General features: G+C 44.2%; 1 protein-coding gene across 3 annotated transcripts in view; it reads left to right on the forward strand.

Moving 5' to 3' along the window:
- The window catches only part of HTR4 (5-hydroxytryptamine receptor 4), a 90,254-nt gene extending 81,436 nt beyond the window's left edge, over positions 1–8,818 (forward strand). The window contains exons 7-8 of one of the 3 annotated variants that reach the window (XM_039385266.1): positions 3,861–4,072; positions 6,069–8,818. In XM_039385266.1, coding sequence (XP_039241200.1) covers positions 3,861–3,882 — 22 coding nt within the window. In that variant the 3' untranslated portion in view covers positions 3,883–4,072; positions 6,069–8,818. The remainder of the gene's footprint in view (positions 1–3,860; positions 4,073–6,068) is intronic. The other 2 variants (XM_039385265.1, XM_027718803.2) reach the window with 2 other exon arrangements.
- The last annotated feature ends 5,890 nt before the right edge of the window (positions 8,819–14,708 follow it).

The following is a 14,708-nucleotide window of genomic DNA, read 5'->3' on the forward strand; positions in this document are numbered from 1 at the left end:
ATTCAGCTATAATGATTTTCTACTGATGGCCAAATGCAGAAGTTCACTTTAGTGGCTGGAATCATGACTCATTCAGCCCAGACTTTACAGAGTTACTGCAAAGCTTTTAATTTTATGGAGTCTATGAACCTGGTAATTGAGATAGAGGGAAAATTCTACACTCCTCTCATGAAAATTTAATATGCAGCTGTATTAAAAGCAAATGTTTTGTGAAATTACATTTGATTTGGCCTATGTGTATTCATTTTTTTCAACAGAAAATGAAAATAGAACAACGTATTTTATTCACATTTCCTTTTGACATTTTGTGTATCTCAGCTTTTAAAATTTTGTTTTCTTCTTTTAAAGTGGAAAAAATATCATAGATTAAAAGAGTGAATTCCAGAGATTCCTGGATTTTATGTTTACACTCTTCTCAATTTTCTGACTGTTTCTCAAGATTTCACAGTTTCCCAAAATGTCAAAAGTATCTTTTCAGGGAGACAATAGGATTGTTGTCTTTACCTGGAGCCCCTGTATCCCTGGAAACCACTCCAGGCTGTTTCCTGAGTTCTGAAAAACATGGTCACATTTTATTCCTGGACCATTGGGATTCAGTCTGTGTGATCTGCCCTGTGTGGTTCCATCATAGACATGGGGAAATAACGATGCCAACCAGACACTGTCCTGCACTGAGCAGCACCTCCATCATCTACAGGCAATAGTTTACCAGTTAGTGACTGCCATAAAATACAGAAATAAAAGACTCTTTTCTGCCTGCTGCTGAAACAGGAATAAAGTAAGCAGATGCATCACTGTCTGGGATAACTAACAAACAGTCATCTTAAGCCGTTCTCTCTTCCCCTCTCTTTTATAGTACGTTTATGAATTATGTTGTTTGCATTTGTAATTATGGAACTGAACAGATGGTGAAAGGCTTATTTCAGAGTGATGTGTTCATTAAAATAACCTGCTCTCCTCTGCCAAGTGATTGTTAACCCTAATCCCAATTTGATATCAAAGAGAGTTATTTGTTCTTTCTCTTCTAAGTTTGTCTGAAAGAAACGGAGCTTTGAGAGACAGACACGACATTGAGTGTGGAGCCACAATAGTGGTGCTGAATATATTCCAGAGGGGAAACCACTGAGGAGCTTTGCAGCTGTGAAAGAAAGATGCAGGGAAAGATAAATTGTGAACCAGTGCAATGTCAAATCTAAGAAAAGTTTAAATTGGAAGCTCAGTTCCACGTAAAACATGGCCCCAGCCAGCTTCTGCCTATGTGCAAACTCTTAAGTTCTACCATATTAGGTGTTTGAGCATAATAATGGTAAATCCTATTATTAAAAATGGGACTCTCTTCGCAGTTTATGACATCTTACAAAATAACATCTTACCTTCTTCTATTCCCAACAAGTGTTTACTGGGTGCTCCTGCAAATAACAAGAGTTGCAAATAGCACCTGGCACAAACTTGGGAAAAGTTTCAATGCCATGAAACCTGCAGAATTTTTTTTTTTTTCTTATTAGTTTAGATTTTTAAGAATGCCACAGTTGAAACTTGCTCCTTGCCTGACTCTGCCATGCCCAGGTTTCTTCCATCAGTCCTGTAAGGTGTCACCAATGAACTGGCAACAACAAACCCCAAATCCCAGGACAGGGATGTCCAAGGATCACAGTTCCATTTCAGTTAGGTGTAATTTTCCTGCACTGCGTGAGCATGGGACCAGGAGGAGACTCTCATAGTCCAGCTCATCCATGAGGTCACTGTTGCAGCCCGTAGTGAAGTGTGTTACAGGCTTCAAACAGTGTAATGTGAACAACTAAGAACAGCACAGAATTTGATACAAGGATTTTCTCTTCTATTCTTGCATTACCAGGGGTATTTATAAACTCTAGCAGTAATTAATTTGCATTTATAATATAAAATTATAAAAAAAAATTTGCAAACATAATGAAACTTGGTGCTTATCAGCTTCTTGCACAGTTCATGTCTAAACTTCCCCAGACTTTGCAGCCATTTGTGCACCCAGCTGAGACCCAAGATACCCTGGCAGTACCAGTAACAGACATATACACCATAAATTCACCCACCCATCCCTGCTTCTGCAGAAACACTGACTTCTCAGTGTCTGGACATGTCTGCAAAATCTCTACCTATTGACAATGGGACCTTCATTTTTTGATCAGAAGGGGAATGGGTTTAGTGGCAAAAGTCCCAGGGAGCACAGAGTTAACAGCTCTTGTACCTCCCCTGCACAAAACCCAGCCCAGGGCCAACTGCAAAACCTCACCTCAGTCTTCAGTGAATGTCAGGACAACAGGAACCACCTTTTGCCTGTCCAAAAAAGGAAGCAATTAATAATGGAAACTGCTCTCTGTTTAAAAAATCCTTTCCCTGTACACCAAAGGCAGCTGTGCACCTACAGCAGGTTTGGGATGGCTGTGTCTTCCTCCCATCACCCTCCTTCAGTGCAGCTGAAAGCTTTGCCCTGCTGGGGCAGTTGTGGGCATTCAGTTTACTTGTGATGGTGAGATCTTCCCACTGTCTACAACTCCCACAAAGGAGGTTGGAGCTGGGCGGGGTCGGGCTCTTCTCCCACAGAACGAGCTCATCGGGAGACCCCAGGCTCTGGGAAAGTGGTGAGTGGTTTTCATTACAGTTCGGGGAGCCAGAGACCAGCAATTTTTTGGCTTTGCTTTCTTAGTAAATTGTTCAACTTGGTGTTAGAGATAGCTCTGCAGGGAATGAAAGTAAGCAGACACTGCACCCCCTTGGTGTTTTCTCTTTGGCTTTTGCTGAGTTCCCATAATAATGCTGGAGCCCACAGTTCTGGTCGTGGGCTGTAAAACCTCCTGTGCTGAGAGCTAATCCAACCAGTTAATTAAAGAGTCCATTGGACTTTCAGAAACAGTGGGAGATGCAGAAGCAATTATCTCCAAATTGGCCATCATCACAAAGTGCCATTTGGCGAGTAGGGAATAGTCTCCAGCAGGTCCCTTTAGGGGTGGCAATGCCTTTCCATTATTGGGCTTTACTGCTGGGTGGTGGTTGTGATCTGAGTAAAGCCTTGGGGGAAATGACTGGAACACTGTCCCCAGTTCTGGGAGGAGTCAGATGCAGAGGGCAGGGGCCTCAATTTGTAATTGAGCTTGGTGGTTTAATGTGCCAGCACGTAGAAATCCCATTGAAGGAACCCATTAGAGGCAGGAAAGCTGAGCAACTAATTTGCTGCTGATAATTTATTTAATATATTTAAACCTTTTAACGGTTTTTTTTTCCCTCCTCGCATACTATGGCTTCCTCAGATGTATTCATTACTCAAACCTACCTCGTTGTTTCTCTTGAAACATTCAGCCCACACATGGAGGGTTCGAGTGCTGTTTTCTCCTTGCATTGTGAGATAAGTCCTTGGTGTCTCCATGGGGTGGGAGCTGAGGCATATCAGGTGTGTGTTCCTGGAGCGAGGCAACACTGAGTTTCAGGTGTAGCTGTGCCTTTTCTCTGAAACTTGCTTGCAGTAAGTCTGATGCCTGAAAAATGAATTGTATTTTCAGGGAGCAGATCAGTTAAGTCGTGGGGGTGTGAACAAAAGCAGGGCTGTTATAATCCCAACTTTTATCCAACAGTAAGTTGGTGCTCTGCAACTGGCAGGTAGCTTTGAACTTCCATTTGAAGGGGAAAACTGCAATATGAGAAAACAACCCGAGTAACACAAAAGCTCATCAGCAGAGGACTCCTTTAACAGATTCCTGGAGATTTTGATAAAAGTTTTTACAAATGATGTGCCAGAACCTGAGCAAGCCATCACCCTGCAGAGCAGCTTTTCCACCCTGTGTAGGAATGCTCTTTCCTCCTCTCCTACCAGTCCTCTTTCCCCACAGGGTAAACAGCTGGAAGTGTTGAGCTAACAACTGCCAGAGGCTTCAGACAGACACTTTGTGCCACACGACATCCCGGGACACCTTAATGACTTCTCTTTAGCTTAATGCATCTCTGTAACAAACGGCATCACCTGCTATTGCTGATCTTGCACCACTTTCTGACTGCTGCAGAAGAACAAGGAAGGTTTGGCTCTTTGGATATCCTGTATGAAGTGAGCTTTCAGTCTCTGTTGCGCTGCTGAGCAAGTCCTGAGTTGCTCCGAGCTATGTCTGCCCTGTTCATGGAGCAGGGGGTCTCCTGGCTCTCATCCTCTGTATCCCCATTAGTAGCAGAGGCTTTGCCATACCAGAGGTCTCCTTGGTGGATCATCTCACACAGTGTCCCGTGTCTGACTTGGTATATCAAATTAAAACTACATTATGACTTGTATTCTTCATGGTCATCTCATCGGAGTGTCTGTTCAGTGTTAGACTCAAAATGTCTTTTCTTGTTTCTTGCATCAAGTCTGTAATTTGTTGGGAGAACGAGCACATTTTTAAAATTTATTATCCTTATTTAAAGTTGATTTCTAAATTTATTATCCTTATTAAAACTGGAGTATTAAGGGTGCATGTTCAGTGGATACATTTGCACATACAGTGACTTGCAATAAATCAACCAAGCCTGGCTGTGTTGAAAACCAGCATCTAGTACATTAAAGGGTGAATTTCTGCAGGAATAATCACCAGAGCAAACACAGACAGGCAGTACAGTTCATACCCCGGCTTTCATTTTGAGGCCATGCCTGATCTCCTGGAGCTAACGGATACATAATTGGTAGGATATTCAAATCATCTACTTCAGACATTTCAGTGGCATTCCAAGCACCTCAGTTAGGAGCCTAAGTCCCAAAAATGCTCAGTGATTGAGAAAGAGATGCATCCTGAGTAATAACACCAAGTAAACTGATGTCACAGTATCAGTTTACGAACATGTAGAAAAAGTTCCTGGCTGCTTTTAGTGATTATTCAGACAAACCCTAAGGCTGCTAGTACTTCACTCTGCTAACAAGAAGAGAACTGATATATTCCTCTATTTTCTTGGGCTTTTTTCTTTTTTATCTTTATTGTGATGCAGATGTTTCAGGTATGTCTTGGATGTTTGTTACTAAGAGAAATAACATATCTACATGTCTAAACATTCAGGAGAAAAGTCTTAACAGAGACCTGATTTCCCTGATATGCATTTGAACAAGGGAAAAATATGTTTTTACAGTTATTTTTGCAGCTTTTTCCTTCTAGACCTACTCAGAGGATGGTTTAGTTCAGCTTTAGTTTAAATTAAACAGACTGCCAAGGGAAGATACTTGGCTTGCTCTGTACCCTTCAGGGGGGTTGAAAGCAAGAATGATTAGATGTAAAATTCAAGAAAGATGTGCTAAATTAGTTTTACTCCACTTAGCCAACAGTTTTGCTATCACTTCAGATCTGCTTATTCCTGCAAAGCACTGCACACCATTTAGGGAAAACAGTTGCATGTCACCAGCAGATTCAATCAACAGTCCTGTTCAGAGAGTCACATTGGGATGAGCAGCAGGAGATGGGCTGGTAGATGAGGCACAGGGTAGGAGTTAACATGGAATTCTTACAGCTCAATTCTGGTTTTCCATATCTGGCCCAAAGCCTGGAGAAATATCATAAAGGTCATGATACCTCCAAAGGACATAACACCCGAACAGCACTGGTTTGATAAGACATGCTAGAATTGGCCCTAGACTGAGATGACTGTCTTTTTTAAGTGGAAATGCCATGGAATGTTGGTCTTGGTTTCATCTTAAGCAGCATTCTCTTCCCAAGCAAGTCTCAAATGATTCCTTAAATGCTTGAACTGAAGACATTAACTGAAGTGCCTTCAGCTCAGTCCACCCACAGGTGATCAGTGTTTTTTAGTTCCTTTGTCCGGATTCCTCTCAACCAGCTCACCTTAGACACGTGAAACTCAGCATGTTCTTGGTTTTCAGGGTTTGCCTTGACTGCTTCAAACCAAAGATTTGGTTTCCTGTCCTGGAACAAAGAAGGGATTTGCTTTGCTTTATGTGGGATCTGCATATTTGGAAGATGCTCTGTCTTAAGATGTACTTTGGGGTTTTCAAGAACTCATTTTACATAAGCAGGTAATCAGGTCCTTTTAATTGGCACTAACCAATTTCTGTGTCTCTCCACTTCCAGGTACACTGTTTTACGCAATGGGCATCATCAGGAACATGAGAAGCTTCCCATCCACAACGACCCTGAATCCCAAGAGTCCTGTTTCTAGTCATGGTCCTAACAGAGGAATGGTCCAGCTGAAAGAACCTTTTAGGATATCCAAAGGATTCACGGACAGCAGGACTTGTTGAAAAATCATTCATCTGCATTGTCATGGTGCCTCCTACACTGACTTCACATGGGTGTCCAGCTGTGAGATGGATGGAAGGTACAGGACTCCTGTACCTGCAGGGATGGCTGGACCATGGCTATGCCACAGCTTTATTCCAGGAGGGGGTGATTCCTGTCAACGTAAGGACACAAAACAAATACAAACCACTCAGTGAAGGGACTTCTGCTCTCCTTTTCCAGCTGCCCTCTGTGTACAAGTTATCTCTCTGTCCTGCAGTCTTAGAGATCACAAGGTCTGGCTGAAGCCCTATCAGGATGTGAGACTAAAGCCCTGCTTTATCTGTGCGAGATCCTGCCTGTGGTGACTGGATGGTCGGGGGAGAAACAGCACTATGTTTTCTTCAGCAAAATAAGGGGGAACATTTGCCCTTTGATTATAGCTACTGGTGAAGGGTCAGCACGAGCTGCTGGTTCACCCAACCCTGCAGAGCTTTGTAAATGCTTTTATTGTGTTTCCTGGCCATATTCATTGGTGGAAGCCTGACAAGCTGGAATGGGACCTACAGAGACATCTCACCTCTGACAGGGCCCTGCCAGCACTGCTCCAGTCCAGCCCATGGGCCCAAAGCCTTATCCATCCTCTGCCATTTGGAGGCCAGTGGACAGGATATGGCCCTCAAACCCAGGCAAGCTGCCAGTGCTGTGCTCACCTGAGCAAACTTTAGGCATTCCGACCCAAAAGAAAGGTTGGCCAAGAGACAGTCAGTCTGTAATAGATCACTAAGTGCCATCTTGAAAACTACACCATCTAATAAACTTTTCTAGCTACATTAGGGAGAGAGACTTCCACTTCCATTTTTCACCTTTATTTTTGTATTTGTTTCGGTTCCCTTCCAGTTGAGGCAAGAAGTTTCAAGATTTTCAAATATCACCATATGCACATCTGCTTGCAAAGATCTCAATCCTCAGCTGCTTCCTGCATGTAGATGTTGCCATGTTCCTTGTTAGCTGCTTCCACCTTTGCATGGAAAGGGTGAGCAAGGCTGTAGACTTCACAACTTTGGGAGATTGATCTTCATGCAGTAGGAAATATGCAGGATCAAGACTATGAGCCTCTACCCTTTTTTGATGAAGATCGAACCCAGAGATGCCACCCTGAGCCTAGAAAATAAACTTGTACTTTGTTATATTGTGTAATCATGTACAGCTATTTTTAATGTAAATAGAAAAGGTGACATTATTTATTATTTTTTATCAGGAACATGTGTTTTTTTCATTAAAAGCTTCTAGACCCAGGAGCTTAACATTATATGTATTATTATTTAGTAATATTTCTGTTGCTATGTGACAGGTATTTACTATAAACAGACAAATCCTGCTTTGAACAAACAAAAATGTTGCTCAGTAGGAAAAAAATTGTGCATGATAAAAACAAGTGGCTTCCCTGCCATGGTGTCTGACTTCTTTAAATACTTCTTCCACATAAAACTCACTGACAAAACTTCACAGCATTTTCCTTTAGGTTTCAAAAGGACTTGGGGGAGAAATAGCCCTAATTAGAAGACCAGACACTTACCAAAGTAGAGAAGTGCTGGCAGTTAGAAAGAGACAAACTGTTGGTGTTTTCATGGAAAGTGCTCCTGGTTCATCATTAGGACCTGTTTGGCAATGACCTGTTTTTACAGGGCTTTGTTTCCAAAACAACTCTACTGTGGACACCAAAAGAGAGCAGAGAGTGAAAAAAGAAAGGTCGTTATTGAAAGTTTGGAAAAAAATCCATCCAGGGCTGCTTGAGTCCTGTGATCCTCACCCTCTGTGGGACTGCTCACTTTGGTTATGTCAGGATTTGAGTACATGACACTGCAGAACAGGTTGTCTTGGTTTCACCTCAAGTGTCAAATTTCTTAGAGAAATTCTAAGCTTTTCTCTGTCCCCATTAAAAGGCATCAAAATATTGGTGTGAAATTTCTTGGAGTGATCTGGAATCAGCAGCATGGGGATGCTACAGTAATGGTGTTTTTTGTTTCTGCTGTTGTCCTTGAAGTATTGTTTTCTCCTATGTTTATATGTGCATTAGTAATATATCTCTTCTTAATTTAAAATTAACTCCTCAACAGGGCAATTTCCTCACAGGCAACATTCTATCAATGGGCTCTATCAATGGGAGCAGTACTCACTAGCCAAAATGGTCAACAGCTGTGATGGGAAAAAAATTCTAAAAACTGTATTTGAATGAAAAACCAAACACAAAATGTCCACGTTCTTGTGTCATTTCTGACAAACTGTTGGACTCAGCAAACCTGTCATGAACCACCTGGCAGCTCCTGCTTAGTAAGTCAATAATCTCAGCAAAGCTTCTGTGAACCCAGCAAATGATGTTGTCTGTCATCAGTAATGGTAGAATTTCTCTAGAAAAGGAGCTGTCTCACAGAAAGGACCCAGACTCAATTTCCTTTGCTAAAGGTGGCTGCTCCTTCAGCCTCTCAGTTTAGCTTCCCATTGACCCTCTTGGCTGGTGGTGTCAGAGCCTTTGCCTGTGCTGAATAATGTGTAATGCATTGGCTGTTTCTAAAAATAAAAAATCTTCTGTGTGCACTGAAGTGAACTCCAGCTCATGCTCATTTCTTGACTGTTTTCACTCAAAACACATGATGTGACCAAGTTACACTTTCTTGCCTTCCAAGACACTCTAACAGCCAGAACAGGGAGGGAGAATCCGGCCCTTCTTTGCTTTTTCTACAACTCCCTGACAGGAGGGTGGAGCCAGGTGGGGGGCAGGCTCTGCTTCCAGTGAACAAGTAACACGATTAGAGGAACAGCTTCATGTTGTGCCAGGGGAGGTTCGGGTTGGACATCAGGAGGAATTTCTTCACTGAAAGGGCTCCCACACATTAGAATGGGCTGCCAGGGAGGTGGTGGAATCCCCATCCCTGGAGGTGTTCAAGGAATGGCTGGATGTGGCACTCAGTGCTCTGTTCTGGTTGGCAAGGTGGGGATCAGTCAGGTTGGACTCGATGGTCTTGGAGGTCTTTTCTAACCTTAATGACTGTGAAAATACTGATGAGCCCTTGGATTGTAATACCCATTCCTAATTGTTATCTACCAGAACAATCCTGCCTCCTGCACCAAGTTCTCATGCACTGGCACTTTCTCCCCACTGATTGTTTCTGAGCCCTCCCTCTCTCTTCTTTACCTGTGCTGTGCCCACCTGATCTCTCACATCTGCCCTGAGAGCTCCCACTGCTCTGGGCACCACACTCAAGACAGGCATTTACAAACAGGGAGTCAAACATTATTTTGTGCAGCTGTTTCTCTGAGTTTTCCCAGTGAATCTGACTAAAAAAGGAAGCTTCTTTCTTCCTTCCTTTCCATCTCTTTCCAGCCACCTTTCACAGATTCACTCTAATAACCATGTATTTATTTCTTCACATAAATATGCTAGTACTCATCAGTGAGTGATCACACCAGCACTTTATGGTCTGGGAACACTTTACATGTTTTGGAACGCAGCAAGCCTTGGAAGCGTTAAGGATGGTGCCTGATGGAGCTGTTTTCTTGGATTACAACTGCTGACACTTCTCGCCAGAGGTAATGTGCTGGCAGAACAGAGAGCTAATGAGAAATTGGCTGGGTCTTTGCTAAACTGTCTTCAGGAGGCAGATCTGTCACCACAGTTGTATTCCCATATTTCTGCATTTTTGTAGGCTCCAGAAGCATTTCTAGGATCTTGCATGACTTTTGATAGCAGGGCATGGGCTCAGACAAGGAAATTCAAAGATGCATTTGGGTTGCTTGTGCTGAAAGAGGGAAACAGAGCGACAGGCTGGCTCCTTCCAAAGGCAAACTAAAAACATAGCCTAAGGCTAAATCTGTGTGCCAGTAGGCCCTGGGCAGTGTCAGGGTGCATATCCCCATGAGCTGAGTCATTCTTCCTACTGCCCAGCTTCCCATGTTTCCAATACTCAGTTTACTCAGACAGAAAGAGTCGTGCTGCAAAGTAAAATTCAGAGCTGTAATAAACAAGACACCAATGGGAAGCAGCGTTCACCAAACAGAAGCTCCCAGGAAGGGTGCAGAAGAGGCCATACATTTAATTAGCTGATGTTTAAGACTGTCTGGAGGGATGTGAAGCAATAACTGGATGATACACGCTCTGTAAATGTCAGTGCTTGAGGCAGGCAGCAGCTGTGTTGCTTAGTGAGATGTATGGAGATATGGCTGCAGCCCAAGAGTACCAGTAGGTCATGCTCATAAACACCATGCAGACAGCTGAATCCTTATGGGGAAACGTCCCTTCCGCATTTATCCTTCAGTTTTTTCAACACTGAATATATCTTCAGTTTTTAATCTTGGAGAGGTCAATGGAAAAAAAAGTAGAAACTATCTCAGTAGAACAATTTGCAAAATGTTTTCAGTAAATTCTAAAAACCCTTTTAATTTAATGCAGAAATGTACAATGTGACCTGCTCCTATTGCAGGATCTGTTGCCTGTATACACACAGGAAGAAGTGAAAACATTTACCACAGTGGCTTAAAAATGAAGGCAACAGCTTCCATCTGCATTACACCCCAGTACATTGTAGTGCAGTGTGTGAGCAGAGCTGAGAAGGGGCTCACAGTGGGATCTGAGGGATAGTTGTAGAGGTGTGTGGGAAGCCCTTATTCGGAATCACAGAATCATTAATGTTGTAAAAGACCTCCAAGACCATTGAGTCCAACTTGTGTCTGATCCCCACCTTGTCAACCAGCCCAGAGCACTGAGTGCCACACCGAGTCATTGCTTAAACACCTGCAGGGATGGGGACTCCACCACCTCCGGGACAGCCTTGACAGCCTTTTCAGTGAAGAAATTCCTCCCGATGTCCAACCTGAGCCTCCCCTGGCACAGCTTGAGGCCATTTCCTCTTGTCCTGTCCCTTGTTCCCTGATAGCAGAGCCTGACCCCCACCTGGCTCCACCCTCATGTCAGGAAGTTGTAGGGAGTGAGGTCACCCCTGAGTCTCCTTTTCTCCAGGCTGAGCTCCCCCAGCTCCCTCAGCCGCTCCTGGTGCTCCAGACCCTTCCCCAGCTCCTTTCTCTTCTCTGGACATGGTCCAGCATCTCAGTGTTTCTCTTGCTGTGAGGGGCCTCACCAGTGCCAAGCACAGGGGGACAGTCACTGCCCTGGTCCTGACTGTCCCTCTGCTCTTGCTTACAGAGGTTCTGTCCTATTAAGCTTATTTAATTTCTAGTTACGATTTATTTGCAGTCACAGGAGCCCTACCTTGGCCTGGCACGTTACCTGAAGGAGGCCCAGGTTGGAGGGGGCACTGTGGTGCTGGTCTGGTTTGCAGGAACAGTGCAATCCAAATGGACTCATCTGAGCCATGAAAACCATTGTTAGAGTCACCTTGATGTTGAATAGCACATATCCCTTGCTGCAGAGGTTCTCTTTTGGCAAACTCTGGTCCTCCATGAGCCTCTGTTATAACAAAGGACACTTGGGGGACAATGTATATTGGAAATGTGTTAGGTAACCACAAAAAACCTGAACTGAGCTGAGAGAGCTAAATTATACTCACCTTGCCTTTGACTTCAGCACACTTCAAAATGGTTTTTATTTTACCCTACATTCCCCCACTGTCCCTAAATGGGGTCTGTGAATAATCAGCATTCATTGTACTTAAATGTTTTTGCACAACTCAAAATACCTCCCAATTTAGGTATTACTAACAAATATCTTCATCCTAAAGATCATCTCAGCAAAGGATTGTGGCTTTCAGAATGGAATACACTCCAAAATGTCTTTGCTCAGCAGAGATAAGGAAGAATCAAAAGATATTTAAGGCATTTATTGACGTCAGCCTGACTTAATAGTGTGCAACAGAACCAACCCATTGGGTCCAAATCATGTCCATTTAATTCTTAGCACAGATGAAAAATACAGAACAGTTCCAGCCAAATGATGGTTTCTTGGAGCAGGCAGCCCACACACGGCAGACTCTGAGTCATTCTGAAGAGTTTTCCTCACCCATCTTTGTAAATGCTGAAGCCAAGGAGAGCATTTTCATTCTGTAACTGTCAGCTGTAAATCCCTCCATAGTTTAAGATCCCATCTTTTTCTCCACATTTGATTTCCTGAGCCCTCTGAGTACTACCATGACAAAAGGCGAGAAATCTGTTGTTTTCTTCTACTAATATGAACTCCATAAAAATATACAAAAGCTTTTAGTTTTTTCAATTTTTGTATAGATTAAATCTTCCTGAATAAAAAAACAAAACCAAAAACCAGTTAATCTCCTCTCAGCACCCAGTGACTGTTAATGAGCTGATGGAAACCCTCCAGTTGATGGGCACTTGTTTTGGCTGTCCTGTTATCACATGCAGTGCACACGTGTCCATACAATTTCCCTGTCGTCCCCCTGACAAGGGATTAAATTTGAATGGCTTGAACTAGCAGGAATCATGGTCAAGGTATGGAGTTTGTAGTTGCTTCTAACACACCGAAAAGCTCAGAGACCAGAGTGAGGGTAGAGGCAACATTCCTTTCTCTACCATCAACTCATTATAGCTTTTTCTTGAATAAAAACACACTTTCAAAATCCTTTAAAAGACCCAAACAGTGATTTTGTCTTTCTCCTAAATCAGAGAAAAAAAGCAAGAACCAGCATAGTGCCCACCTCTGAACACAGTGTTTCATGCTCCTCTCTACCCTCCCAAGCTCACTTTCTCCTTTATCTATTTACCTTCTGTACTCTCTGTTTAGATAACATTTCTCAGGCACTTGAGCATCTCCCAGCTGGGATCACTGCATCCTCTGTCAGGAGGAGCTGTTAACCCTCCTTGCTGTGGGCAAAGCAGTTCCAGCACTTGCCTGCAGTGGCACAAGCCACCTCAGACTCATTTCCCAATTAGTGGAGAGCTAATCAATACCTACCTTTGCCCAGCTGAATTAGGCCCTCTTAAGTGCTCATTTCTCTTCACTGGCTGTAAGAGGACACCTCTCTGACTGGTTCATCTGCACTAGAGGCACATAAATCCAACAAAGATATAACCTACCCAGGAAATGTGTTGTTGAGTCAGACCTAACCTAGGGAAGATAATCCTTCCTATTTAATCCTTTCCCTGAAGGCACATGAATGTGAAGCACGTCAAGGAAGCAGGGGACAGAAGTGATACAGCCATATCAGTTTCCTTTATCATTTTCCATACCTATCAGATTAAATGTTTGCAAAGCTGCCTTTGAATTCTAGCAAACAGCTTCCTTATATATCCAGATGCAAATATCACTGTTTGTTAAGTGGGCTCTAAATGGATTTCATAGTTCAGCCCAAAGCTGCCACACAGGAGCACAGCAAAGCTAAAAGCCCCAGCTGGAGTTTTCTGTGTTGCAGAAAGAAGAGCAGAGCAGGATCACTCAGTCACCTTATGTGCAGTGACAGCAGCCTGTCCTCCTGCCAGAGAAAAACGAGAGGAGTCAGGCCAGACTGCAGTGTGAAGAGGGAAGCCTGTCACGCAGAGAGAAGACATCTGGGATGCTTCCTAAGAAACGTTTAACAACTGGGCAGGCCCACGGAAAACCTCCCTTGCCATGGCAATTGAACAACAGACTGCCCAAAACAAACAAAATGCAGAGACGGGAAAGCTCAGACACAAAATGTCAAATCCCTTTACGACCTGGAAGCTGTACCCCCCGGGGTGTCCTCGTGTACCCTGAGCTGGGGGCGGTCAGGCACAGCCAGGTCGGTGTGTCGGGACCACCTCTGTCCCCCCGGGGTGTCCCCAGGACGCCCGGCCCGGGGGTCCCGCACGGCCGGGGCGGGAGCTCCCCCTGCCGCCCACCGAGGGGTTCGCATCCAGCCGGGCCCCGCATCCCTGTGCGGACCCTTCCAGAGGGATCGCACCGGAGAACGAGCTGGAAACTCAAATCCGAGGGCCCCAGTCCCGCACAGAAGGGACGCGCGTGGCAAGTGACGGGGTGCTATGAAAAAATCCGAGAGAAGCACATGGTCGGTACCTGGTTTCTCTGCCCTCACTCGTTGCTGACAGCTCTCTGATGTAGTTAAGCCTCTGCAAGTGACAAAATCGTTGCTGACAGCTCTCTGATGTAGTTAAGCCTCTGCAAGTGACAAAATCAAGAAGTCCAGAGCAGGCCACTAAAATCATAAGAGGATAGAGAACTCTCCTGCCTCTGGAGACAGGCTAGGAGAGTTGGGGCTGTTCAGCCTGGAGAAGAGAAGGTTGCGTGGAGACCTCACAGCCCCTTCAAGTATCTGAAGGGGCTACAGGGAAGCTGGAGAGGGACTGTTCATCAGGAACTGCAGTGACAGGACAAGGGGGAATGGTTTCACGCTGAAAGAGTAGGCTTAGATTAGATATTAGGAAGAAATTTTTCCCTGTGAGAGTGGTGAGGCCCTGGCACAGGTTGCCCAGAGAAGCTGTGGCTGCCCCATCCCTGGAAATGTTTAAGATCAGGTTAGATGGAGCTTGGAGCAACCTGGACTAGTGGAA

The sequence above is a fragment of the Pipra filicauda genome, unplaced genomic scaffold (genome assembly GCF_003945595.2).
Source record: "Pipra filicauda isolate LSUMZ 115617 unplaced genomic scaffold, ASM394559v2 scaffold3_size10097308_pilon, whole genome shotgun sequence".
Lineage (NCBI taxonomy): Eukaryota > Metazoa > Chordata > Aves > Passeriformes > Pipridae > Pipra > Pipra filicauda.